General features: G+C 47.6%; 1 protein-coding gene across 1 annotated transcript in view; it reads right to left on the bottom strand.

Moving 5' to 3' along the window:
• Positions 1 to 26,723, bottom strand: part of CA9 (carbonic anhydrase 9) — a 376,314-nt gene that overhangs the window by 225,621 nt on the left and 123,970 nt on the right. The window contains exons 3-4 of the mRNA XM_083155472.1: positions 15,653 to 15,826; positions 6,091 to 6,233 (exon numbers count right to left, since the gene is read on the bottom strand). Coding sequence (XP_083011598.1) covers positions 6,091 to 6,233; positions 15,653 to 15,826 — 317 coding nt within the window. The remainder of the gene's footprint in view (positions 1 to 6,090; positions 6,234 to 15,652; positions 15,827 to 26,723) is intronic.

The following is a 26,723-nucleotide window of genomic DNA, read 5'->3' as shown; positions in this document are numbered from 1 at the left end:
CATCGTATGACATCGTATGCCACTACATATGGCATACGATGCCATGCGATGGCATACGATTTTTGAGCAAAAATGCTCAAAAATCGGTAAAACATCGCATCGCATCGTATGCCACTACATATGGCATACGATGCCATACGATGGGAGCCGTGATACTCCACAAGTACCGCTTTGTCTCCTTCATTCCTTGTTAAAATGAAAAATTTTGAGCCAGAACTGCATTTTTGTGTAAAAAAATGTAATTTTTCATTTTCACAGCCCAGTTGTACCAAAATTGGTGAAACCCCTGGGGGTTTGAAATGTACACTATACCCCTAGATGAATTCCCTGAGGGGTGTAGTTTGCAAAATGGGGTCACTTGTGGGGGGTTCCACTGTATTGGTGCTTCGGGGGTCTTGCTAATGCGACATAGCACCCACCATTCATTCCACCAGAATCTGTGCTGCAAAATCCAAATATCTCTCCTTCCCTTCTGAGTCCTGCCATGCACCCAAATGGTATTTTTTGGTCACATATGAGGCATTGCTGTACTCGGGAGAAATTGCGGCACAGATTTTGGGGTGCTTTGTCTCCTTCATTCCTTGTGAAAATGAAAATTTTTTAGCCAGAACTGCATTTTTGTGTAAAAAAATGTAATTTTTCATTTTCACAGCCCAGTTGTACCAAAATTGGTGAAACCCCTGGGGGTTTGAAATGTACACTATACCCCTAGATGAATTCCCTGAGGGGTGTAGTTTGCAAAATGGGGTCACTTGTAGGGGGGTTCCTAACTTTTAGCATCTTATGGTGCCTAGAAACCTACATGGTGCCTAAAAAATAATCTCATAAAAAGGAGGCTCCAAAATCAAGTAGGTGCTCCTTCTATTATGAAGCCTGTGGTTTGGTCAACGTGCACACAAGGGCCACATATAGGATATTTATGAAAACAAAAGAATTGGGGGAATCAATTTTTAGTCACATTTCTCTAGTAAAATCTACTGTGTTCCTTAGAAAAATGTATTAAAATTGAAAATCTGCAAAAAAAATTAAATTTTGAAATTTCACCTACACTTTGTTTTAATTCCTGTGAAACACCTAAAGGGTTAACAAACTTCCAAAATGCTGTTTTGAATACTGTGTGGGGTGCAGTTTTTGAAATGGCATCATTTATGGGGGTGTCTCACATACAAGTCCCTCAAAGTCACATCAGAACTGAACTGGTCCCTAAAAAAATCAGTGTTTGAAATTTTCTTGAAAATTTGAGAATTTGCTATTCATATTTTAAGCCTCCTAGTGTCCAAAAAAATTAAAAGGAGGTTGAAATAATGATGGCAACATAAAGTAGACATATGGTCTTTGTTAGTTATTAACTATTTTGAGTGGTATGATTATTTGTCTCACAAGCAGAAAATTTAACATTTTGCAAATTGCTAAATTTTCAATTTTTTTACGACATTTTGGTATTTTTCACAAAAAAACACAGACTGTATCGACCAAAATTTACCACTAACTTGAAGTACAATGTGTCACGAGAAAACAATCTCAAAATCACTGGGATAAGTAAAAGCAAAAAAAAGTTATCCCCACCTAAAGTGATACATGTCAGATTTGAAAAAAAGGGCTCTGTCAGGAAGGCAAAAACAGGCTGCGGCGGTAAGGGGTTAATACCAGTACAGTAATAATAGTAATACCAAAACAATAATAATAATAATAATAATACCAGTACAGTAATAATAATATTAACCCCTTCCCGACATTTGACGTACATTTACGTCATGGTCTGGATGTACTTCCCGACACATGGCATAAATGTACGTCATGCCATTAAACTGTCACCGCGTCTATAGACGCGGTGACAGAGGGACGATGTCTGCTGTCCCTGACAGCAGACATCTTCCCTCATTGCCCAGGGGGGGCAGCGATGCCCCCCCCCATCGGCGATCGTTGCGATTGGCTGTTCAAATGTGAACAGCCAATTGCAGCGTTTTATGAGTTATGTGTATAAATTTGACTTTGCTGCCCCCTAGTGTCCAAAAAAAATAAAAGGAGGTTGAAATAATGATTAAAACATAAAGTATACATATGGTCTATGTTAGTTATTAACTATTTTGAGTGGTATGATTATTTGTCTCACAAGCAGAAAATTTAACATTTTGCAAATTGCAAAATGTTCAATTTTTTTACGACATTTTGGTATTTTTCACAAAAAAAAAAAGACTGTATCGACCAAAATTTACCACTAACTTAAAGTACAATGTGTCACGAGAAAACAATCTCAAAATCACTGGGATAAGTAAAAGCAATAAAAAGTTATCCCCACATAAAGTGATACATGTCAGATTTGAAAAAAAGGGCTCTGTCAGGAAGGCAAAAACAGGCTGCGGTGGTAAGGGGTTAATACCAGTACAGTAATAATAGTAATACCAGTACACAGGGCTTGACAAATTCTTAAAAAATCTAGGAGCCAGGATGAAAGTGTAGGAGCCAGACAAACTAAAAATAGGGGCAGTGCGCGCCGAAGGCGCCAAAAATTTTACAACGCAATGCCTATTACACATGTCACACACCCATTACGTTATTCCACATGCCATAATGCCCACTACACGTGCCATAATGCCCACTACACGTGCCATAATGCCCATTACACATTATGCCACACACTGTAATGCCCATGACACATTCTACAAAACAACGGCATGCCCATTACACATTAAGCCACACTGTAATGCCCATTACATATAATACCACATGCTTAGTACATATTATGTCACATAAGTGCAGCTTACCTACATGCTCATTGCCAGGGGTTGCATGCTTGATGCCAGGGGTCAAAATGCCAGGCAGGTACAGCTGGTGAAAATTCAGTTACAGGCAAACTCTCCCTCCTCCTAATAAAACACCCAGACCCTCTACCTCCGGCCCTGGCCACACACATGCCCCAGGTAATGCTCCTCCACAGTACCACTCCCTAATGCCTACCCCCCCCCAGTAGTGACACATCCATAATGTGCTCTGTGGTGGTCGTGCAAAGGGGGGAGGGAGCACCGGTGGCTGGGCAGAGGGGAGGGATGTCATGGAGCCTGGACCTCACATGGCCGGGGCGGAGGGGGGGCTCTCACGGAGCTCACATGGCCTGGCGGAGGGGGGCTCTCACGGAGCTCACACTGCCTGGTGGAGGCGGGGCTCTCACGGACGGAGCTCCTGCAACAATGCGGAAGGGGGACAGAGACGGAGCTCCAGCGCCGGGCCACGGTGGGGGAGGGGGGCGGTCACGGAGCTCCCGCAGCAGCGTGTAAGGGGACATAACTCCGGCGGCCGGGCAGAGGCAGGGACGGAGCTGCTGGCGGTAAGCAGTCTCTCCCTGATGGGACCCGCGGCCGCCGCTCGTAAACATTTTGACAAGAGCAGCGCATCCTCTTATACCAGCCTGTGCCTGACACGGGCTGGCCGGGGTGTCGGGGACCACGCTGCGCTGGCCTGACAGGACGGGGGAGACGGGTGGTCGGGCTGCCGACGACCAGATTCTGCTTCCTCCCTCCCTGCAAAATATCTGGTCGCCAGGAAGCAGAATCTGGTCGCCGTGGCGACCTGGCCCCCGGTATTTGTCGAGCCCTGCCAGTACAGTAATAATAGTAATATCAGTAAAGCAATAATATTAATACCAGTACAGTAATAATATTATTAATACCAGTACAGTAATAATAGTAATACCAGTACAGTAATAATAATAATACCAGTACAATAATAATAATAATAATAATAATAATAATAATACCAGCACAGTAACAATAATAATAATAATAATAATAATAATAATAATAATAATAATAATAATAATAATAATAATAAAAATAATACCAGTACAGTAATAATAGTAATACCATTACAGTAATAATAATAATACCAGTACAGTAATAATAAAAATAATAATAATAATAATAATAATAATACCAGTACAGTAATAATAGTATTAATACCAGTACAGTAATAATATCAATACCATTACAGTAATAATAATATTAATACCAGTACAGTAGTAATAATATTAATACCAGTCCAGTAGTAATATTAATACCAGTACAGTAGTAATAGTAATACCAGTACAGTAATAATAATAATAATAATACCAGTACAGTAATAATAAAAATAATAATAATACCAGTACAATAATAATAATAATAATAATAATAATAATAATAATAATAATAATACCAGCACAGTAGTAATAATAATAATAATAATAATAATAATAATAATAACAATAATACCAGTACAGTAATAATAGTAATACCATTACAGTAATAATAATAATACCATTACAGTAATAATAAAAATAATAATAATACCAGTACAGTAATAATAGTATTAATACCAGTACAGTAATAATATCAATACCATTACAGTAATAATAATATTAATACCAGTACAGTAGTAATAATATTAATACCAGTCCAGTAGTAATATTAATACCAGTACAGTAGTAATAGTAATACCAGTACAGTAATAATAATAATAATAATAATAATAATAATAATAATAATAATAATAATAATAATACCAGTACAGTAATAATAAAAATAATAATAATACCAGTACAGTAATAATAGTATTAATACCAGTACAGTAATAATATCAATACCATTACAGTAATAATAATATTAATACCAGTACAGTAGTAATAATATTAATACCAGTCCAGTAATAATAGTAATACCAGCACAGTAATAATAATAGTAATACCAGTACAGTAATAATAGTAATACCAGTACAGTAATAATATTAATACCAGTACAGTAATAATAGTAATACCAGTACAGTAATAATAGTAATACCTGCACAGTAATAATATTAATACCAGTACAGTAATAATAGTAATACCAGTAAAGTAATAATATTAATACCAGTACAGTAATAATAATATTAATACCAGTACAGTAATAATAGTAATACCAGTACAGTAATAATAGTAATACCAGTACAGTAATAATAATATCAGCACAGTAATAATAATAGTAGTACCAGTACAGTAATAATACTAATACCAGTACAGTAATAATAATATTAATACCAGCACAGTAATAATAGTAATAATAATAATAATAATAATAATAACTTCAGATTGTTTTGAGAAATGCCTCTTTTTGCTGGAATATTATAAGATGCTCAGAGACTCTGATTGGTAGCACAGCACTGATCTGGGGATTGCTTGAAAGGTCCACGCACATTACAGTTCCTCACGCTTGGCTGCTGCTTCTACTTGATGCCTCCAGTCTGGTCTAGCACATGATCAGTGTAGGCATCATGGGAGGGGAGCTGCCAAGTCACCCCCTTCCCCCCCCCCCCCGCTGGTCTCTCAACCAGCACTGTAGCCAGTGTCAGAAGTGAGCTGCAAAAGTCATTTCCGTGACCGGTGCGGGCGTTAGCTGTCAAGTCCTTCCCACCGCTGTTGTCACATTCAGCACTGGAGCCGGGGCTGGGGATGGCGCCAAGTTATACCCACCACCCCCCGCTGGACCCAGATTCAGGGCTGGAGCCAGAGCTAGATGAGTAGCCAGCCACAAAAATTGTTGCAGGGTCTCACAATCACTGCTGGTGCTGGGAGGTAGCAGAGCAGCGGATTAGAGAGCAGGCAGCTGTGTGGTGAAGGCAAGGGGGTGCTGTTGGAATAGAGCAGTCCAGGCCGGGCACCTACCCTCTGTCATAGCGACCGGGCCCAGGACAGTTGTCACCATAGCATCCCCCTGATGGCAGCCATGCTTGTCAATACTCCATCCTTATGATGCCCTGAGGCTGATGCATGGGCAAACGTTGAGCAGACAAGCCCCAATTGTGTATCGCTGAAGCTCATACTATTCCCTCTACATGGCGCCACTTCCTGGGGGGTTAAGTGAGTTTTATTTATCTTACCAGAACTTGGAACTCTGCTCAGGATATGACAGTGGGGACAAAACAATGGAAGGAACTTTTCTTGCCCTATAGGTCCAATGAGTGTCGGTAACGTGATTTTGGAGATACAGTATGTCATCTCTTCAATGATATCTATCTAGCTCTAGACTCCTTGTATGCTCTATATGAAGTCATTGAGCTGCAGTGTCGGGTCTTCCCACTTACCTCTCCTGAGAACTTCTGTCCATTAACGGTGTGTTCTGATCCAGGGCGGGTGCGGGACCCCCAGTGGAAATGGAGTTGTACTGCTTCATATGGATGAGGAAGACCCTCAACTATCCGCAAGCCATTGGGAAGTTGTAAAACCACTGCAAAAGGAGACAGCAAAGACTTAGAAAGTTCAGATATCATGGCCGCAAAAGTCCTGTATAGGTGCAGCCTTACACCGCACAGCTCCACTCAGCACACCATGATATGCATCATTAACTCCGAGCACTTCTTCACTCAAGTGTGCATCTCAGTTGCCGCACACATTATATAATTACTTGCGTCAAAACCTCTTAGATTGAGAGTAATGACCCCTGTATATCTGTGTTTGACTGGATACGAGTGTCTCCTGTTCAGATGGTCACTCCTCTGGTTTCCGCAGATGGTCACTACTCTGGTTGCCTGGCCCTGGTGTCTACAGCTCAGATGGTCACTACTCTGGTTCCCTGGCACTGGTATATCTGGCTCAGATGGTCACTTCTCTGGTTCCCTAGCACTGATGTCTCCAGCTCATGTCACTACTCTGGTTCCCTGGCACTGATGTCTCCAGCTCATGTCACTACTCTGGTTCCCTGGCACTGGTGTCTCAATATCAGATGGTCACTAATCTGGTTCCCTGGCACTGATGTCTCCAGCTCATGTCACTACTCTTGTTCTCTGGCAATGGTGTCTCCTGTTCAGATGGTCACTCCTCTGGTTTCCTCGCACTGGTGTCTCCAGCTCAGATGGTCACTAATCTGGTTCCCTGGCACTGGTATATCTGGCTCCGATGGTCACTACTCTGGTTCCCTGGCACTGGTGTTTACAGCTCATGTCACTAGTCTGGTTCCCTGGCACTGATGTGTCCAGCTCATGTCACTAGTCTGGTTCCCTGGCACTGATGTCTCCAGCTCAGATGGTCACTAATATGGTTCCCTGGCACTGATGTCTCCAGCTCATGTCACTACTCTGGTTCCCTGGCACTGATGTTTACAGCTCATGTCACTAGTCTGGTTCCCTGGCACTGATGTGTCCAGCTCATGTCACTAGTCTGGTTCCCTGGCACTGATGTCTCCAGCTCAGATGGTCACTAATATGGTTCCCTGGCACTGATGTCTCCAGCTCATGTCACTACTCTGGTTCCCTGGCACTGATGTCTCCAGATCAGATGGTCACTAATATGGTTCCCTGGCACTGATGTCTCCAGCTTATGTCACTAATCTGGTTCCCTGGCACTGATGTCTCCAGCTCATGTCACTCCTCTGGTTTCCTGGCACTGGTGTCTCCAGTGCAGATGGTCACTACTCTGGTTGCCTGGCCCTGGTGTCTACAGCACAGATGGTCACTACTCTGGTTCCCTGGCACTGGTGTCTCCAGATCAGATGGTCACTAATATGGTTCCCTGGCAATGATGTCTCCAGCTCATGTCACTAGTCTGGTTCCCTGGCACTTGTGTCTCAATATCAGATGGTCACTAATCTGGTTCCCTGGCACTGATGTTGCAGCTCATGTCACTACTCTGGTTCCCTGGCACTGGTGTCTCAATATAAGATGGTCACTAATCTGGTTCCCTGACACTGATGACTCCAGCTCATGTCACTACTCTGGTTCTCTGGCACTGGTGTCTCCAGCTCAGATGGTCACTATTCTGGTTCCCTGACCCTGGTGTCTTCGGCTCAGATGGACACTTCTCTGGTTTCCTGGTAATGGTGTCTCCGGCTCAGATTTTCACTACTCTGGTTCCCTGAACTGGTGTCTCCGGCTCATGTCACGTTTCTGGTTCCCTAGCACTGGTGTGTCTGGCTCAGATGGTCATTAGTCTGGTTCCCTGGCAATGCTGTCTCTGGCTCTGATGTTCTCTTTTCTGGTTTCTAGAATTTGTGTCTCTGGTTCAGATGGTCACTACTCTGGTTCCCTGGCCCTGGTGACTAAAGCTCAGATGGTCACTACTCTGGTTTTCTGGCCATGGTGTCTCCAGCTCAGATGGTTACTTCTGTTTCCCTGGCCCTGGTATATCCGGCTCAGATGGTCACTACTCTGGTTCCCTAGCACTGGTGTCTCTAGCTCAGATGGTCACTATTCTGGTTCCCTGACCCTGGTGTCTTCTGCTCAGATGGTCACTACTCTAGTTCCCTGGCACTGGTGTATCTAGCTCAGATAGTCATTACTCTGATTCTCTGGACTGGTGTCTCTGGCTCAGATGGCCCCTACTCTTGTTCCCTGGGAATGGTATTCTCCGGCTCAGATGGTGACTTCTCTGTTTCCCTGGATTTGTATCTCCGGTTCAGATGGTCACTACCCTGGTTCCCTGGCACTGAGGTCTCCAGCTCAGATGGTCACTTCTCTGGATCCCTGGATTGGTCTCCAGCTCATATGGTCACTACTCTGGTTCCCTGGCACTGGTGTCTCTGGCTCATATGGTAACAACTCTGGTTCCCTTGTTTGGTGTCTCATGCTCAGATGGTCAATTCTCTGGTTTCGTGCCCATAGTGTCTCCAGTTCAGATGGTCACTATGCTAGTTCCCTGGCACTGGTGTCTCTGGCTCATGTCACTACTCTGGTTTCCTGGTACTTGTGTCTATAGCTCAGATGGTCACTACTCTGGTTCCCTGGATTGGTGTCTCCGGCTCATATGGTCACTACTCTGGTTCCCTATATTGGTGTCTCCTGTTCAGATGGTCAGTACTCTGGTTTCCTGGCACTGGTGGCTCTAGCTCAGATGGTCCCTGCTCTGGTTACCTGGATTGGTGTCTCAAGTTCAGATGTTCACCAATCTGGTTCCCTGGATTGGTGTCTCTGGCTCAGTTGGTCACTACTATGGTTCCCTGGCCCTGGGGTCTCTGGTTCATGTGACTACTCTGGTTCCCTGGCACTTATGTCTCCAAATTAGATGGACTCTGGTTTCCTGTTAATGGTGTCTTCAGCTCAGATGGTCATTACTCTGGCTCCCTGGCACTGGGGTCTCCGGCTCATGTCCCGCCTCTGGTTCCATGGGACTGATTTCTCCTGAACAGATGGTCACTCCTCTGGATTCCTCGCACTGGTGTCTCCAGCTCAGATGGTCACTACTCTGGTTCCCTGGCACTGGTATATCTGGCTCAGATGGTCACTACTCTGGTTCCCTGGCACTGGTATTTCTGGCTCAGATGGTCACTAATCTGGTTCCCTGGCACTGATGTCTCCAGCTCATGTCACTAGTCTGGTTCCCTGGCACTGATGTCTCCAGCTCATGTCACTACTCTGGTTCTCTGGCACTGGTGTCTCCAGCTCAGATGGTCACTATTCTGGTTCCCTGACCCTGGTGTCTTCGGCTCAGATGGACACTTCTCTGGTTTCCTGGTAATGGTGTCTCCGGCTCATGTCACGTTTCTGGTTCCCTAGCACTGGTGTGTCTGGCTCAGATCGTCATTAGTCTGGTTCCCTGGCAATGCTGTCTCTGGCTCTGATGTTCTCTTTTCTGGTTTCTAGAATTTGTGTCCCTGGTTCAGATGGTCACTACTCTGGTTCCCTGGCCCTGGTGACTAAAGCTCAGATGGTCACTACTCTGGTTTTCTGGCCATGGTGTCTCCAGCTCAGATGGTTACTTCTGTTTCCCTGGCCCTGGTATATCCGGCTCAGATGGTCACTACTCTGGTTCCCTAGCACTGGTGTCTCCAGCTCAGATGGTCACTATTCTGGTTCCCTGACCCTGGTGTCTTCGGCTCAGATGGTCACTACTCTAGTTCCCTGGCACTGGTGTATCTAGCTCAGATAGTCATTACTCTGATTCTCTGGACTGGTGTCTCTGGCTCAGATGGCCCCTACTCTTGTTCCCTGGGAATGGTGTCTCTGGCTCAAATGTTGACTTCTCTGTTTCCCTGGATTTGTATCTCCGGTTCAGATGGTCACTACCCTGGTTCCCTGGCACTGAGGTCTCCAGCTCAGATGGTCACTTCTCTGGATCCCTGGATTGGTGTCTCCGGCTCATATGGTCACTGCTCTGGTTCCCTGTATTGGTGTCTCCTGTTCAGATGGTCAGTACTCTGGTTTCCTGGCACTGGTGGCTCCAGCTCAGATGGTCCCTGCTCTGGTTACCTGGATTGGTGTCTCAAGTTCAGATGTTCACCAATCTGGTTCCCTGGATTGGTGTCTCTGGCTCAGTTGGTCACTACTATGGTTCCCTGGCCCTGGGGTCTCTGGCTCATGTGACTACTCTGGTTCCCTGGCACTTATGTCTCCAACTTAGATGGACTCTGGTTTCCTGTTAATGGTGTCTTCAGCTCAGATGGTCATTACTCTGGCTCCCTGGCACTGGGGTCTCCGGCTCATGTCCCACCTCTGGTTCCGTGGGACTGATTTCTCCTGAACAGATGGTCACTCCTCTGGTTTCCTCGCACTGGTGTCTCCAGCTCAGATGGTCACTCCTCTGGTTCCCTGGCACTGGTATATCTGGCTCAGATGGTCACTACTCTGGTTCCCTGGCACTGGTATTTCTGGCTCAGATGGTCACTAATCTGGTTCCCTGGCACTGATGTCTCCAGCTCATGTCACTACTCTGGTTCCCTGGCACTGATGTCTCCAGCTCATGTCACTACTCTGGTTCCCTGGCACTGATGTCTCCAGCTCAGATGGTCACAAATATGGTTCCCTGGCACTGATGTCTCCAGCTCATGTCACTACTCTGGTTCCCTGGCACTGATGTCTCCAGATCAGATGGTGACTAATATGGTTCCCTGGCACTGATGTCTCCAGCTCATGTCACTAATCTGGTTCCCTGGCACTGATGTCTCCAGCTCATGTCACTCCTCTGGTTTCCTGGCACTGGTGTCTCCAGCGCAGATGGTCACTACTCTGGTTCCCTGGCACTGGTATATCTGGCTCAGATGGTCACTAGTCTGGTTCCCTGGCACTGGTGTCTCCAGATCAGATGGTCACTAATATGGTTCCCTGGCACTGGTGTCTCCAGCTCATGTCACTACTCTGGTTCCCTGGCACTGGTGTCTCCAGATCAGATGGTCACTAATATGGTTCCCTGGCAATGATGTCTCCAGCTCATGTCACTAGTCTGGTTCCCTGGCACTTGTGTCTCAATATCAGATGGTCACTAATCTGGTTCCCTGGCACTGATGTTGCAGCTCATGTCACTACTCTGGTTCCCTGGCACTGGTGTCTCAATATCAGATGGTCACTAATCTGGTTCCCTGGCACTGATGACTCCAGCTCATGTCACCTCTCTGGTTCTCTGGCACTGGTGTCTCCAGCTCAGATGGTCACTATTCTGGTTCCCTGACCCTGGTGTCTTCGGCTCAGATGGACACTTCTCTGGTTTCCTGGTAATGGTGTCTCCGGCTCAGATTTTCACTACTCTGGTTCCCTGAACTGGTGTCTCCGGCTCATGTCACGTTTCTGGTTCCCTAGCACTGGTGTGTCTGGCTCAGATGGTCATTAGTCTGGTTCCCTGGCAATGCTGTCTCTGGCTCTGATGTTCTCTTTTCTGGTTTCTAGAATTTGTGTCTCTGGTTCAGATGGTCACTACTCTGGTTCCCTGGCCCTGGTGACTAAAGCTCAGATGGTCACTACTCTGGTTTTCTGGCCATGGTGTCTCCAGCTCAGATGGTTACTTCTGTTTCCCTGGCCCTGGTATATCTGGCTCAGATGGTCACTACTCTGGTTCCCTAGCACTGGTGTCTCCAGCTCAGATGGTCACTATTCTGGTTCCCTGACCCTGGTGTCTTCGGCTCAGATGGTCACTACTCTAGTTCCCTGGCACTGGTGTATCTAGCTCAGATAGTCATTACTCTGATTCTCTGGACTGGTGTCTCTGGCTCAGATGGCCCCTACTCTTGATACCCTGGGAATGGTGTCTCCGGCTCAGATGGTGACTTCTCTGTTTCCCTGGATTTGTATCTCCGGTTCAGATGGTCACTACCCTGGTTCCCTGGCACTGAGGTCTCCAGCTCAGATGGTCACTTCTCTGGATCCCTGGATTGCTGTCTCCGGCTCATATGGTCACTACTCTGGTTCCCTGGCACTGGTGTCTCTGGCTCATGTCACTACTCTGGTTTCCTGGCACTTGTGTCTACAGCTCAGATGGTCACTACTCTGGTTCCCTGGATTGGTGTCTCCGGCTCATATGGTCACTACTCTGGTTCCCTGTATTGGTGTCTCCTGTTCAGATGGTCAGTACTCTGGTTTCCTGGCACTGGTGGCTCTAGCTCAGATGGTCCCTGCTCTGGTTACCTGGATTGGTGTCTCAAGTTCAGATGTTCACCAATCTGGTTCCCTGGATAGGTGTGTCTCTGGCTCAGTTGGTCACTATTATGGTTCCCTGGCCCTGGGGTCTCTGGCTCATGTGACTACTCTGGTTCCCTGGCACTTATGTCTCCAACTTAGATGGACTCTGGTTTCCTGTTAATGGTGTCTTCAGCTCAGATGGTCATTACTCTGGCTCCCTGGCACTGGGGTCTCCGGCTCATGTCCCGCCTCTGGTTCCGTGGGACTGATTTCTCCTGAACAGATGGTCACGACTCTGCTTCCCTGGCACTGGGGTCTCCTGCTCATGTCATGTCTCTGGTTTCCTAACACTGGTGTCTCCCGCTTAGATAGTCACTACTCTGGTTCTCTGGATTGGTATCTCCGGCTCAGATGGTCACTACTCTGGTTCCCTGGCACTAGGGTCTCTGGATTCCCGGCCATGGTGTCTTCCAGCTCAGATGGACACTTCTCTAGTTTCTTGGTAATGGTGTCTCCTGCTGAGATGGTGACTACTCTGGTTCCCTGGTCATGGTGTCTCTGGCTCAGATAGTCACTAATCTGGTTCCCTGGCACTGGGTTCTCCAGCTCACATGGTTACTACTCTGCTTCCTTGGCACTGGTGTCTCTGGCTCAAATAGTCACTTCTTTGGATCCCTGGCCCTTGTGTCTCCATCTCAGAGGGTCACTTCTCTGGTTCCCTGGAACTGAGCTTTCCAGCTCAGATGGTTATGTCTCTGGTACCCAGGCACTGGTGTCTCTTGTTCAGATGGTGACTTCTCTGGTTCCCTGGCACTAGTGTCTCCTGCTCAGATGGTCCCTACTCTGGTTTCCTGGCCATGGTATCTCTGGCTTAGATGGTCACTTCTCTGGTTTCCTGGCCATGGTGTCTCCAGCTCAGATGGTCACTTCTCTGGTTCCCTGGACTGGTGTCTCAGACTCATGTCACATCCCTGGTTCCCTACCACTTGGGTCACTGGCTCATGTCACATCCCTGTTCCCTAGCACTGGTGTCTCTGGCTCAGATGGTCCCTACTCTGGTTCCCTGGATTTGTGTCTCCTGTTCAGATGGTCACTACTCTGGTTCCCTGGCCCTGGTGACTAAAGCTCAGATGGTCACTACTCTGGTTTTCTGGCCATGGTGTCTCCAGCTCAGAAGGTTTCTTCTGTTTCCCTGGCCCTGGTATATCCGGCTCAGATGGTCACTACTCTGGGTCCCTAGCACTGGTGTCTTCGGCTAAGATGGTCACTACTCTAGTTCCCTGGCACTGGTGTATCTAGCTCAGATAGTCATTACTCTGATTCTCTGGACTGGTGTCTCTGGCTCAGATGGCCCCTACTCTTGTTCCCTGGGAATGGTGTCTCCAGCTCAGATGGTGACTTCTCTGTTTCCCTGGATTTGTATCTCCGGTTCAGATGGTCACTACCCTGGTTCCCTGGCACTGAGGTCTCCAGCTCAGATGGTCACTTCTCTGGATCCCTGGATTGGTGTCTCCGGCTCATATGGGCACTACTCTGGTTCCCTGGCACTGGTGTCTCTGGCTCATATGGTAACAACTCTGGTATCCTGGTTTGGTGTCTCATGCTCAGATGGTCAATTCTCTGGTTTCGTGCCCATAGTGTCTCCAGCTCAGATGGTCACTATGCTAGTTCCCTGGAACTGGTGTCTCTGGCTCATGTCACTACTCTGGTTTCCTGGCACTTGTGTCTACAGCTCAGATGGTCACTACTCTGGTTCCCTGGATTGGTGTCTCCGGCTCATATGGTCACTACTCTGGTTCCCTGTATTGGTGTCTCCTGTTCAGATGGTCAGTATTCTGGTTTCCTGGCACTGGTGGCTCCAGCTCAGATGGTCCCTGCTCTGGTTACCTGGATTGGGGTCTCAAGTTCAGATGTTCACCAATTTGGTTCCCTGGATTGGTGTCTCTGACTCAGTTGGTCACTACTATGGTTCCCTGGCCCTGGGGTCTCTGGCTCATGTGACTACTCTGGTTCCCTGGCACTTATGTCTCCAACTTAGATGGACTCTGGTTTCCTGTTAATGGTGTCTTCAGCTCAGATGGTCATTACTCTGGCTCCCTGGCACTGGCGTCTCCGGCTCATGTCCCGCCTCTGGTTCCGTGGGACTGATTTCTCCTGAACAGATGGTCACTACTCTGCTTCCCTGGCACTGGTGTCTCTCGCTCAGATGGTCACTACACTGTTTCCCTACATTTGTGTCCCCAGTTCTGATGGTCACGACTCTGCTTCCCTGGCACTGGGGTCTCTCGCTCAGATGGTCACTACACTGTTTCCCTACATTTGTGTCCCCAGTTCTGATGGTCACGACTCTGCTTCCCTGGCACTGGGGTCTCCTGCTCATGTCATGTCTCTGGTTTCCTAACACTGGTGTCTCCCGCTTAGATAGTCACTACTCTGGTTCCCTGGATTGGTATCTCCAGCTCAGATGGTCACTACTCTGGTTCCCTGGCACTAGGGTCTCTGGATTCCCGGCCATGGTGTCTTCCAGCTCAGATGGACACTTCTCTAGTTTCTTGGTAATGGTGTCTCCTGCTGAGATGGTGACTACTCTGGTTCCCTGGTCATGGTGTCTCTGGCTCAGATAGTCACTAATCTGGTTCCCTGGTACTGGGGTCTCCGGCTCACATGGCTACTACTCTGCTTCTTTGGCACTCAAATAGTCTCTGGCTCAAATAGTCACTTCTATGGTTCCCTGGCCATGGTGTCTCCAGCTCAGATGGTGACTACTTTGGTTCCCTTGCACCCGGTAATTTACTGGTCTGGGGCTGGAGCCATACTGGATATAGAGACACATTTCACAAACGCTTTATATAAGCCTTAGGAACATGGAAACTCAGAAACATAGAATTTGATGGCAGATAAGAACCATTTGGCCCATCTAGTCTGCCCCTTTGTATCCTTCAGGTAATCTCAACCCTTTTTAATCCTTATATCTTTGTAAGGATATTCATATGCCTATCCCAAGCATGTTGGGATAGGCATATGAATATGCTGCCATTACCTGCAGTAGTGAGTGCTGAGGCACCGGTGGCTATCAGTGCATTATTATTGGTATTAAACGTTACCTGGAGTGATAACTCTCTACATAATATCCATGTATTAGGATAATGTACATTATAACTGCCTGACTCTTATCCACTTACAGAGCACCAGTATTAGTCTAGTACAGAAGACAGCAGTGGTATACATCATGATATTCTTATCTCTTCCACTTGGGAGCTGATGCTTACCCCAGGCAGTGATAGCTGTGATTATTCCAGCATAATATACATAACCTGTGTGTGGTCACCTGTGTGTCCATTGTTCTTCAGTTCTAGGGTCTCTCCTGATATTATGTTGTTATATCCGGAAAGCTGGATTGCAGTCAGCGATGGCTGAAACATTGTCTTCTGTGTATCCACGTTAATGGGAGACTGAGCTTTCCCCTTACAGTCAGGAAAGTTTATATTCCACTCTGTTATATCTATCAGAGAGGTGGAGAGTACCATTATGCATCAGAGACAACTGGAGAAACCCATCATGCATCAGAGATAGGCAGAACGTTTCAGAAGTCATCAGAGACAGGCAGAACGTTTCAGAAGTCATCAGAGACAGGCAGAAAGTTTCAGAAGGCATCAGAGACAGGCAGAAAGTTTCAGAGGTCATCAGAGACAGGCAGAGAGTTTCAGAAGTCATCAGAGACAGGCAGAGAGTTTCAGAAGTAATCAGAGACAGACAGAGAGTTTCAGAGGTCATCAGAGACAGACAGAGAGTTTCAGAAGTCATCAGAGACAGGCAGAGTGTAACATTAGGCATCAGAGACAGGCAGAGAGTACTGTTAGGCATCAGAGACAGGCAGAGAGTTTCAGAAGTCATCAGAGACAGACAGAGAGTTTCAGAAGTCATCAGAGACAGGCAGAGAGTTTCAGAAGTCATCAGAGACAGGCAGAGAGTTTCAGAAGTCATCAGAGACAGGCAGAGAGTTTCAGAAGTCATCAGAGACAGGCAGAGAGTTTCCGAAGTCATCAGAGACAGGCAGAGAGTTTCAGAAGTCATCAGAGACAGGCAGAGTGTAACATTAGGCATCTGAGACAGGCAGAGAGTACTGTTAGGCATCAGAGACAGGCAGATAGTACTGTTAGGCATCAGAAACAGGCAGAGAGTACCGGTAGGCATCAGAGACAGGCAGAAAGTTTCAGAAGTCATCAGAGACAGGCAGAGAGCTTCAGAAGTCATCAGAGACAGGCAGAAAGTTTCAGAGGTCATCAGAGACAGGCAGAGAGTTTCAGAAGTCATCAGAGACAGACAGAGAGTTTCAGAAGTCATCAGAGACAGGCAGAGAGTTTCAGAAGTCATCAGAGACAGGCAGAGAGTTTCAGAAGTCATCAGAGACAGGCAGAGAGTTTCAGAAGTCATCAGAGACAGGCGGGGAGTTTCAGAAGTCATCAGAGACAGGCAAAGTGTAACATTAGGCATCTGAGACAGGCAGAGAGTACTGTTAGGCATCAGAGACAGGCAGATAGTACTGTTAGGCATCAGAGACAGGCAAAGAGTACCGTTAGGCATCAGAGACAGGCAGAGTGTAACATTAGGCATCAGAGACAGGCAGAGAGTACCGTTAGGCATCAGAGACAGGCAGAGTGTAACATTAGGCATCAGAGACAGGCAGAGAGTACCGTTAGGCATCAGAGACAGGCAGAGTATAACATTAGGCATCAGAGACAGGCAGAGAGTACCGTTAGGCATCAGAGACAGGCAGACTGTAACATTAGGCATCAGAGACAGGCAGAGAGTACCGTTAGGCATCAGAGACAGGCAGAGTGTAACATTAGGCATCAGAGACAGGCAGAGAGTACCGTTAGGCATCAGAGACAGGCAGACTAACATTAGGCATCAGAGACAGGCAGAGAGTACCGTTAGGCATCAGAGACAGGCAGAGAGTACTGTTAGGCATCAGAGACAGGCAGAGTGTAACATTAGGCATCAGAGACAGGCAGACTGTAACATTAGGCATCAGAGACAGACAGAGAGTACCGTTAGGCATCAGAGACAGGCAGAGTGTAACATTAGGCATCAGAGGCAGGCAGAGAGTACCGTTAGGCATCAGAGACAGGCAGAGTGTAACATTAGGCATCAGAGGCAGGCAGAGAGTACCGTTAGGCATCAGAGACAGGCAGAGTGTAACATTAGGCATCAGAGACAGGCAGAGAGTACCGTTAGGCATCAGAGACAGGCAGAGAGTACCGTTAGGCATCAGAGGCAGGCAGATAGTACTGTTAGGCATCAGAGACAGGCAGAGAGTACCGTTAGGCATCAGAGACAGGCAGAGTATAACATTAGGCATCAGAGACAGGCAGAGAGTACCGTTAGGCATCAGAGACAGGCAGACTGTAACATTAGGCATCAGAGACAGGCAGAGAGTACCGTTAGGCATCAGAGACAGGCAGAGTATAACATTAGGCATCAGAGACAGGCAGAGAGTACCGTTAGGCATCAGAGACAGGCAGACTGTAACATTAGGCATCAGAGACAGGCAGAGAGTACCGTTAGGCATCAGAGACAGGCAGAGTGTAACATTAGGCATCAGAGACAGGCAGAGAGTACCGTTAGGCATCAGAGACAGGCAGACTAACATTAGGCATCAGAGACAGGCAGAGAGTACTGTTAGGCATCAGAGACAGGCAGATAGTACTGTTAGGCATCAGAAACAGGCAGAGAGTACCGGTAGGCATCAGAGACAGGCAGAAAGTTTCAGAAGTCATCAGAGACAGGCAGAGAGCTTCAGAAGTCATCAGAGACAGGCAGAAAGTTTCAGAGGTCATCAGAGACAGGCAGAGAGTTTCAGAAGTCATCAGAGACAGACAGAGAGTTTCAGAAGTCATCAGAGACAGGCAGAGAGTTTCAGAAGTCATCAGAGACAGGCAGAGAGTTTCAGAAGTCATCAGAGACAGGCAGAGAGTTTCAGAAGTCATCAGAGACAGGCGGGGAGTTTCAGAAGTCATCAGAGACAGGCAAAGTGTAACATTAGGCATCTGAGACAGGCAGAGAGTACTGTTAGGCATCAGAGACAGGCAGATAGTACTGTTAGGCATCAGAGACAGGCAAAGAGTACCGTTAGGCATCAGAGACAGGCAGAGTGTAACATTAGGCATCAGAGACAGGCAGAGAGTACCGTTAGGCATCAGAGACAGGCAGAGTGTAACATTAGGCATCAGAGACAGGCAGAGAGTACCGTTAGGCATCAGAGACAGGCAGAGTATAACATTAGGCATCAGAGACAGGCAGAGAGTACCGTTAGGCATCAGAGACAGGCAGACTGTAACATTAGGCATCAGAGACAGGCAGAGAGTACCGTTAGGCATCAGAGACAGGCAGAGTGTAACATTAGGCATCAGAGACAGGCAGAGAGTACCGTTAGGCATCAGAGACAGGCAGACTAACATTAGGCATCAGAGACAGGCAGAGAGTACCGTTAGGCATCAGAGACAGGCAGAGAGTACTGTTAGGCATCAGAGACAGGCAGAGTGTAACATTAGGCATCAGAGACAGGCAGACTGTAACATTAGGCATCAGAGACAGACAGAGAGTACCGTTAGGCATCAGAGACAGGCAGAGTGTAACATTAGGCATCAGAGGCAGGCAGAGAGTACCGTTAGGCATCAGAGACAGGCAGAGTGTAACATTAGGCATCAGAGGCAGGCAGAGAGTACCGTTAGGCATCAGAGACAGGCAGAGTGTAACATTAGGCATCAGAGACAGGCAGAGAGTACCGTTAGGCATCAGAGACAGGCAGAGAGTACCGTTAGGCATCAGAGGCAGGCAGATAGTACTGTTAGGCATCAGAGACAGGCAGAGAGTACCGTTAGGCATCAGAGACAGGCAGAGTATAACATTAGGCATCAGAGACAGGCAGAGAGTACCGTTAGGCATCAGAGACAGGCAGACTGTAACATTAGGCATCAGAGACAGGCAGAGAGTACCGTTAGGCATCAGAGACAGGCAGAGTATAACATTAGGCATCAGAGACAGGCAGAGAGTACCGTTAGGCATCAGAGACAGGCAGACTGTAACATTAGGCATCAGAGACAGGCAGAGAGTACCGTTAGGCATCAGAGACAGGCAGAGTGTAACATTAGGCATCAGAGACAGGCAGAGAGTACCGTTAGGCATCAGAGACAGGCAGACTAACATTAGGCATCAGAGACAGGCAGAGAGTACCGTTAGGCATCAGAGACAGGCAGAGTGTAACATTAGGCATCAGAGACAGGCAGAGAGTACCGTTAGGCATCAGAGACAGGCAGAGTGTAACATTAGGCATCAGAGACAGGCAGACTGTAACATTAGGCATCAGAGACAGGCAGAGAGTACCGTTAGGCATCAGAGACAGGCAGAGTGTAACATTAGGCATCAGAGACAGGCAGAGAGTACCGTTAGGCATCAGAGACAGGCAGAGAGTACCATTAGGCATCAGAGACAGGCAGAGTGTAACATTAGGCATCAGAGACAGGCAGAGAGTACCGTTAGGCATCAGAGACAGGCAGACTGTAACATTAGGGATCAGAGACAGGCAGAGAGTACCGTTAGGCATCAGAGACAGGCAGACTGTAACATTAGGGATCAGAGACAGGCAGAGAGTACCGTTAGGCATCAGAGACAGGTAGAGTGTAACATTAGGCATCAGAGACAGGCAGAGTGTAACATTAGGCATCAGAGACAGGCAGAGTGTAACATTAGGCATCAGAGACAGGCAGAGTGTAACATTAGGCATCAGAGGCAGGCAGAGAGTACCGTTAGGCATCAGAGACAGGCAGACTGTAACATTAGGCATCAGAGACAGGCAGAGAGTACCGTTAGGCATCAGAGACAGGCAGACTGTAACATTAGGGATCAGAGACAAGCAGAGAGTACCGTTAGGCATCAGAGACAGGCAGACTGTAACATTAGGGATCAGAGACAGGCAGAGAGTAACATTAGGGATCAGAGACAGGCAGAGAGTACCGTTAGGCATCAGAGACAGGCAGACTGTAACATTAGGCATCAGAGACAGGCAGAGAGTACCGTTAGGCATCAGAGACAGGCAGAGTGTAACATTAGGCATCAGAAACAGGCAGAGAGTACCGTTAGGCATCAGAGACAGGCAGACTGTAACGTTAGGCATCAGAGACAGGCAGAGAGTACCGTTAGACATCAGAGACAGGCAGAGAGTACAGTTAGGCATCAGAGACAGGCAGAGTGTAACATTAGGCATCAGAGACAGGCAGAGAGTACCGTTAGGCATCAGAGACAGGCAGAGTGTAACATTAGGAATCAGAGACAGGCAGAGAGTACCGTTAGGCATCAGAGACAGGCAGACTGTAACATTAGGCATCAGAGACAGGCAGAGAGTACCGTTAGGCATCAGAGACAGGCAGAGTGTAACATTAGGCATCAGAGACAGGCAGAGAGTACCGTTAGGCATCAGAGACAGGCAGACTGTAACATTAGGCATCAGAGACAGGCAGAGAGTACCGTTAGGCATCAGAGACAGGCAGAGTGTAACATTAGGCATCAGAGGCAGGCAGAGAGTACCGTTAGGCATCAGAGACAGGCTGACTGTAACATTAGGCATCAGAGACAGGCAGAGAGTACCGTTAGGCATCAGAGACAGGCAGACTGTAACATTAGGCATCAGAGACAGGCAGAGAGTACCGTTAGGCATCAGAGACAGGCAGAGTGTAACATTAGGCATCAGAGACAGGCAGAGAGTACCGTTAGGCATCAGAGACAGGCAGAGTGTACCGTTAGGCATCAGAGACAGGCAGAGTGTAACATTAGGAATCAGAGACAGGCAGAGTGTAACATTAGGAATCAGAGACAGGCAGAGAGTACCGTTAGGAATCAGAGACAGGCAGAGTGTAACATTAGGCATCAGAGACAGGCAGAGAGTACCGTTAGGCATCAGAGACAGGCAGAGTGTAACATTAGGCATCAGAGACAGGTAGAGAGTACCGTTAGGCATCAGAGACAGGCAGAGTGTAACATTAGGCATCAGAGGCAGGCAGAGAGTACCGTTAGGAATCAGAGACAGGCAGAGTGTAACATTAGGCATCAGAGACAGGCAGAGAGTACCGTTAGGCATCAGAGACAGGCAGAGTGTAACATTAGGCATCAGAGACAGGTAGAGAGTACCGTTAGGCATCAGAGACAGGCAGACTGTAACATTAGGCATCAGAGGAAGGCAGAGAGTACTGTTAGGAATCAGAGACAGGCAGACTGTAACATTAGGCATCAGAGGCAGGCAGAGTGTAACATTAGGCATCAGAGACAGGCAGAGAGTACCGTTAGGCATCAGAGACAGGCAGAGAGTAACATTAGGCATCAGAGACAGGCAGAGTGTAACATTAGGCATCAGAGACAGGCAGAGTGTAACATTAGGCATCAGAGACAGGCAGAGAGTACCGGTAGGCATCAGAGACAGGCAGAGTGTAACATTAGGCATCAGAGACAGGCAGAGTGTAACATTAGGCATCAGAGGCAGGCAGAGTGTAACATTAGGAATCAGAGACAGGCAGAGAGTACCGTTAGGCATCAGAGGCAGGCAGAGTGTAACAAAAGGCATCAGAGACAGGCAGAGTGTAACATTAGGCATCAGAGACAGGCAGAGTGTAACATTAGGCATCAGAGACAGGCAGAGTGTAACATTAGGAATCAGAGACAGGCAGAGAGTACCGTTAGGCATCAGAGACAGGCAGAGAGTACCGTTAGGCATCAGAGACAGGCAGAGTATAACATTAGGCATCAGAGACAGGCAGAGAGTACCTTTAGGCATCAGAGACAGGCAGAGTGTAACATTAGGCATCAGAGACAGGCAGAGAGTACCGTTAGGCATCAGAGACAGGCAGAGTGTAACATTAGGAATCAGAGACAGGCAGAGAGTACCGTTAGGCATCAGAGACAGGCAGAGAGTACCGTTAGGCATCAGAGACAGGCAGAGTGTAACATTAGGCATCAGAGACAGGCAGCGTGTAACATTAGGCATCAGAGACAGGCAGAGTGTAACATTAGGCATCAGAGACAGGCAGAGAGTACCGTTAGGCATCAGAGACAGGCAGAGAGTACCGTTAGGCATCAGAGACAGGCAGAGTATAACATTAGGCATCAGAGACAGGCAGAGAGTACCGTTAGGCATCAGAGACAGGCAGAGTGTAACGTTAGGCATCAGAGACAGGCAGAGAGTACCGTTAGGCATCAGAGACAGGCAGAGTGTAACATTAGGCATCAGAGACAGGCAGAGAGTACCGTTAGGCATCAGAGACAGGCAGAGTGTAAAATTAGGCATCAGAGACAGGCAGAGTGTAACATTAGGCATCAGAGACAGGCAGACTGTAACATTAGGCATCAGCAACAGACAGAGAGTACCGTTAGGCATCAGAGACAGGCAGAGTGTAACATTAGGCATCAGAGGCAGGCAGAGAGTACCGTTAGGCATCAGAGACAGGCAGAGTGTAACATTAGGCATCAGAGGCAGGCAGAGAGTACCGTTAGGCATCAGAGACAGGCAGAGTGTAACATTAGGCATCAGAGACAGGCAGAGAGTACCGTTAGGCATCAGAGACAGGCAGAGAGTACCGTTAGGCATCAGAGGCAGGCAGATAGTACTGTTAGGCATCAGAGACAGGCAGAGAGTACCGTTAGGCATCAGAGACAGGCAGAGTATAACATTAGGCATCAGAGACAGGCAGAGAGTACCGTTAGGCATCAGAGACAGGCAGACTGTAACATTAGGCATCAGAGACAGGCAGAGAGTACCGTTAGGCATCAGAGACAGGCAGAGTATAACATTAGGCATCAGAGACAGGCAGAGAGTACCGTTAGGCATCAGAGACAGGCAGACTGTAACATTAGGCATCAGAGACAGGCAGAGAGTACCGTTAGGCATCAGAGACAGGCAGAGTGTAACATTAGGCATCAGAGACAGGCAGAGAGTACCGTTAGGCATCAGAGACAGGCAGACTAACATTAGGCATCAGAGACAGGCAGAGAGTACCGTTAGGCATCAGAGACAGGCAGAGTGTAACATTAGGCATCAGAGACAGGCAGAGAGTACCGTTAGGCATCAGAGACAGGCAGAGTGTAACATTAGGCATCAGAGACAGGCAGACTGTAACATTAGGCATCAGAGACAGGCAGAGAGTACCGTTAGGCATCAGAGACAGGCAGAGTGTAACATTAGGCATCAGAGACAGGCAGAGAGTACCGTTAGGCATCAGAGACAGGCAGAGAGTACCATTAGGCATCAGAGACAGGCAGAGTGTAACATTAGGCATCAGAGACAGGCAGAGAGTACCGTTAGGCATCAGAGACAGGCAGACTGTAACATTAGGGATCAGAGACAGGCAGAGAGTACCGTTAGGCATCAGAGACAGGCAGACTGTAACATTAGGGATCAGAGACAGGCAGAGAGTACCGTTAGGCATCAGAGACAGGTAGAGTGTAACATTAGGCATCAGAGACAGGCAGAGTGTAACATTAGGCATCAGAGACAGGCAGAGTGTAACATTAGGCATCAGAGACAGGCAGAGTGTAACATTAGGCATCAGAGGCAGGCAGAGAGTACCGTTAGGCATCAGAGACAGGCAGACTGTAACATTAGGCATCAGAGACAGGCAGAGAGTACCGTTAGGCATCAGAGACAGGCAGACTGTAACATTAGGGATCAGAGACAGGCAGAGAGTACCGTTAGGCATCAGAGACAGGCAGACTGTAACATTAGGGATCAGAGACAGGCAGAGAGTAACATTAGGGATCAGAGACAGGCAGAGAGTACCGTTAGGCATCAGAGACAGGCAGACTGTAACATTAGGCATCAGAGACAGGCAGAGAGTACCGTTAGGCATCAGAGACAGGCAGAGTGTAACATTAGGCATCAGAAACAGGCAGAGAGTACCGTTAGGCATCAGAGACAGGCAGACTGTAACGTTAGGCATCAGAGACAGGCAGAGAGTACCGTTAGACATCAGAGACAGGCAGAGAGTACAGTTAGGCATCAGAGACAGGCAGAGTGTAACATTAGGCATCAGAGACAGGCAGAGAGTACCGTTAGGCATCAGAGACAGGCAGAGTGTAACATTAGGAATCAGAGACAGGCAGAGAGTACCGTTAGGCATCAGAGACAGGCAGACTGTAACATTAGGCATCAGAGACAGGCAGAGAGTACCGTTAGGCATCAGAGACAGGCAGAGTGTAACATTAGGCATCAGAGACAGGCAGAGAGTACCGTTAGGCATCAGAGACAGGCAGACTGTAACATTAGGCATCAGAGACAGGCAGAGAGTACCGTTAGGCATCAGAGACAGGCAGAGTGTAACATTAGGCATCAGAGGCAGGCAGAGAGTACCGTTAGGCATCAGAGACAGGCTGACTGTAACATTAGGCATCAGAGACAGGCAGAGAGTACCGTTAGGCATCAGAGACAGGCAGACTGTAACATTAGGCATCAGAGACAGGCAGAGAGTACCGTTAGGCATCAGAGACAGGCAGAGTGTAACATTAGGCATCAGAGACAGGCAGAGAGTACCGTTAGGCATCAGAGACAGGCAGAGTGTACCGTTAGGCATCAGAGACAGGCAGAGTGTAACATTAGGAATCAGAGACAGGCAGAGTGTAACATTAGGAATCAGAGACAGGCAGAGAGTACCGTTAGGAATCAGAGACAGGCAGAGTGTAACATTAGGCATCAGAGACAGGCAGAGAGTACCGTTAGGCATCAGAGACAGGCAGAGTGTAACATTAGGCATCAGAGACAGGTAGAGAGTACCGTTAGGCATCAGAGACAGGCAGAGTGTAACATTAGGCATCAGAGGCAGGCAGAGAGTACCGTTAGGAATCAGAGACAGGCAGACTGTAACATTAGGCATCAGAGGAAGGCAGAGAGTACTGTTAGGAATCAGAGACAGGCAGACTGTAACATTAGGCATCAGAGGCAGGCAGAGTGTAACATTAGGCATCAGAGACAGGCAGAGAGTAACATTAGGCATCAGAGACAGGCAGAGTGTAACATTAGGCATCAAAGACAGGCAGAGTGTAACATTAGGCATCAGAGGAAGGCAGAGAGTACTGTTAGGAATCAGAGACAGGCAGACTGTAACATTAGGCATCAGAGACAGGCAGAGAGTACCGTTAGGCATCAGAGACAGGCAGAGAGTAACATTAGGCATCAGAGACAGGCAGAGTGTAACATTAGGCATCAAAGACAGGCAGAGTGTAACATTAGGCATCAGAGACAGGCAGAGAGTACCGTTAGGCATCAGAGACAGGCAGAGTGTAACATTAGGCATCAGAGACAGGCAGAGTGTAACATTAGGCATCAGAGGCAGGCAGAGTGTAACATTAGGAATCAGAGACAGGCAGAGAGTACCGTTAGGCATCAGAGGCAGGCAGAGTGTAACAAAAGGCATCAGAGACAAGCAGAGTGTAACATTAGGCATCAGAGACAGGCAGAGTGTAACATTAGGCATCAGAGACAGGCAGAGTGTAACATTAGGAATCAGAGACAGGCAGAGAGTACCGTTAGGCATCAGAGACAGGCAGAGAGTACCGTTAGGCATCAGAGACAGGCAGAGTATAACATTAGGCATCAGAGACAGGCAGAGAGTACCGTTAGGCATCAGAGACAGGCAGAGTGTAACATTAGGCATCAGAGACAGGCAGAGAGTACCGTTAGGCATCAGAGACAGGCAGAGTGTAACATTAGGAATCAGAGACAGGCAGAGAGTACCGTTAGGCATCAGAGACAGGCAGAGAGTACCGTTAGGCATCAGAGACAGGCAGAGTGTAACATTAGGCATCAGAGATAGGCAGCGTGTAACATTAGGCATCAGAGACAGGCAGAGTGTAACATTAGGCATCAGAGACAGGCAGAGAGTACCGTTAGGCATCAGAGACAGGCAGAGAGTACCGTTAGGCATCAGAGACAGGCAGAGTATAACATTAGGCATCAGAGACAGGCAGAGAGTACCGTTAGGCATCAGAGACAGGCAGAGTGTAACATTAGGCATCAGAGGCAGGCAGAGAGTACCGTTAGGCATCAGAGACAGGCAGAGTGTAACATTTGGCATCAGAGGCAGGCAGAGAGTACCGTTAGGCATCAGAGACAGGCAGACTAACATTAGGCATCAGAGACAGGCAGAGAGTACCGTTAGGCATCAGAGACAGGCAGAGTGTAACATTAGGCATCAGAGACAGGCAGAGAGTACCGTTAGGCATCAGAGACAGGCAGAGTGTAACATTAGGCATCAGAGACAGGCAGACTGTAACATTAGGCATCAGAGACAGGCAGAGAGTACCGTTAGGCATCAGAGACAGGCAGAGTGTAACATTAGGCATCAGAGACAGGCAGAGAG

Source organism: Crinia signifera, chromosome 1 (genome assembly GCF_055691185.1).
Source record: "Crinia signifera chromosome 1, ASM5569118v1, whole genome shotgun sequence".
Lineage (NCBI taxonomy): Eukaryota > Metazoa > Chordata > Amphibia > Anura > Myobatrachidae > Crinia > Crinia signifera.
Note: the sequence above shows the minus strand (reverse complement) of the source record. Positions and strands in the feature narration are given on the sequence as shown.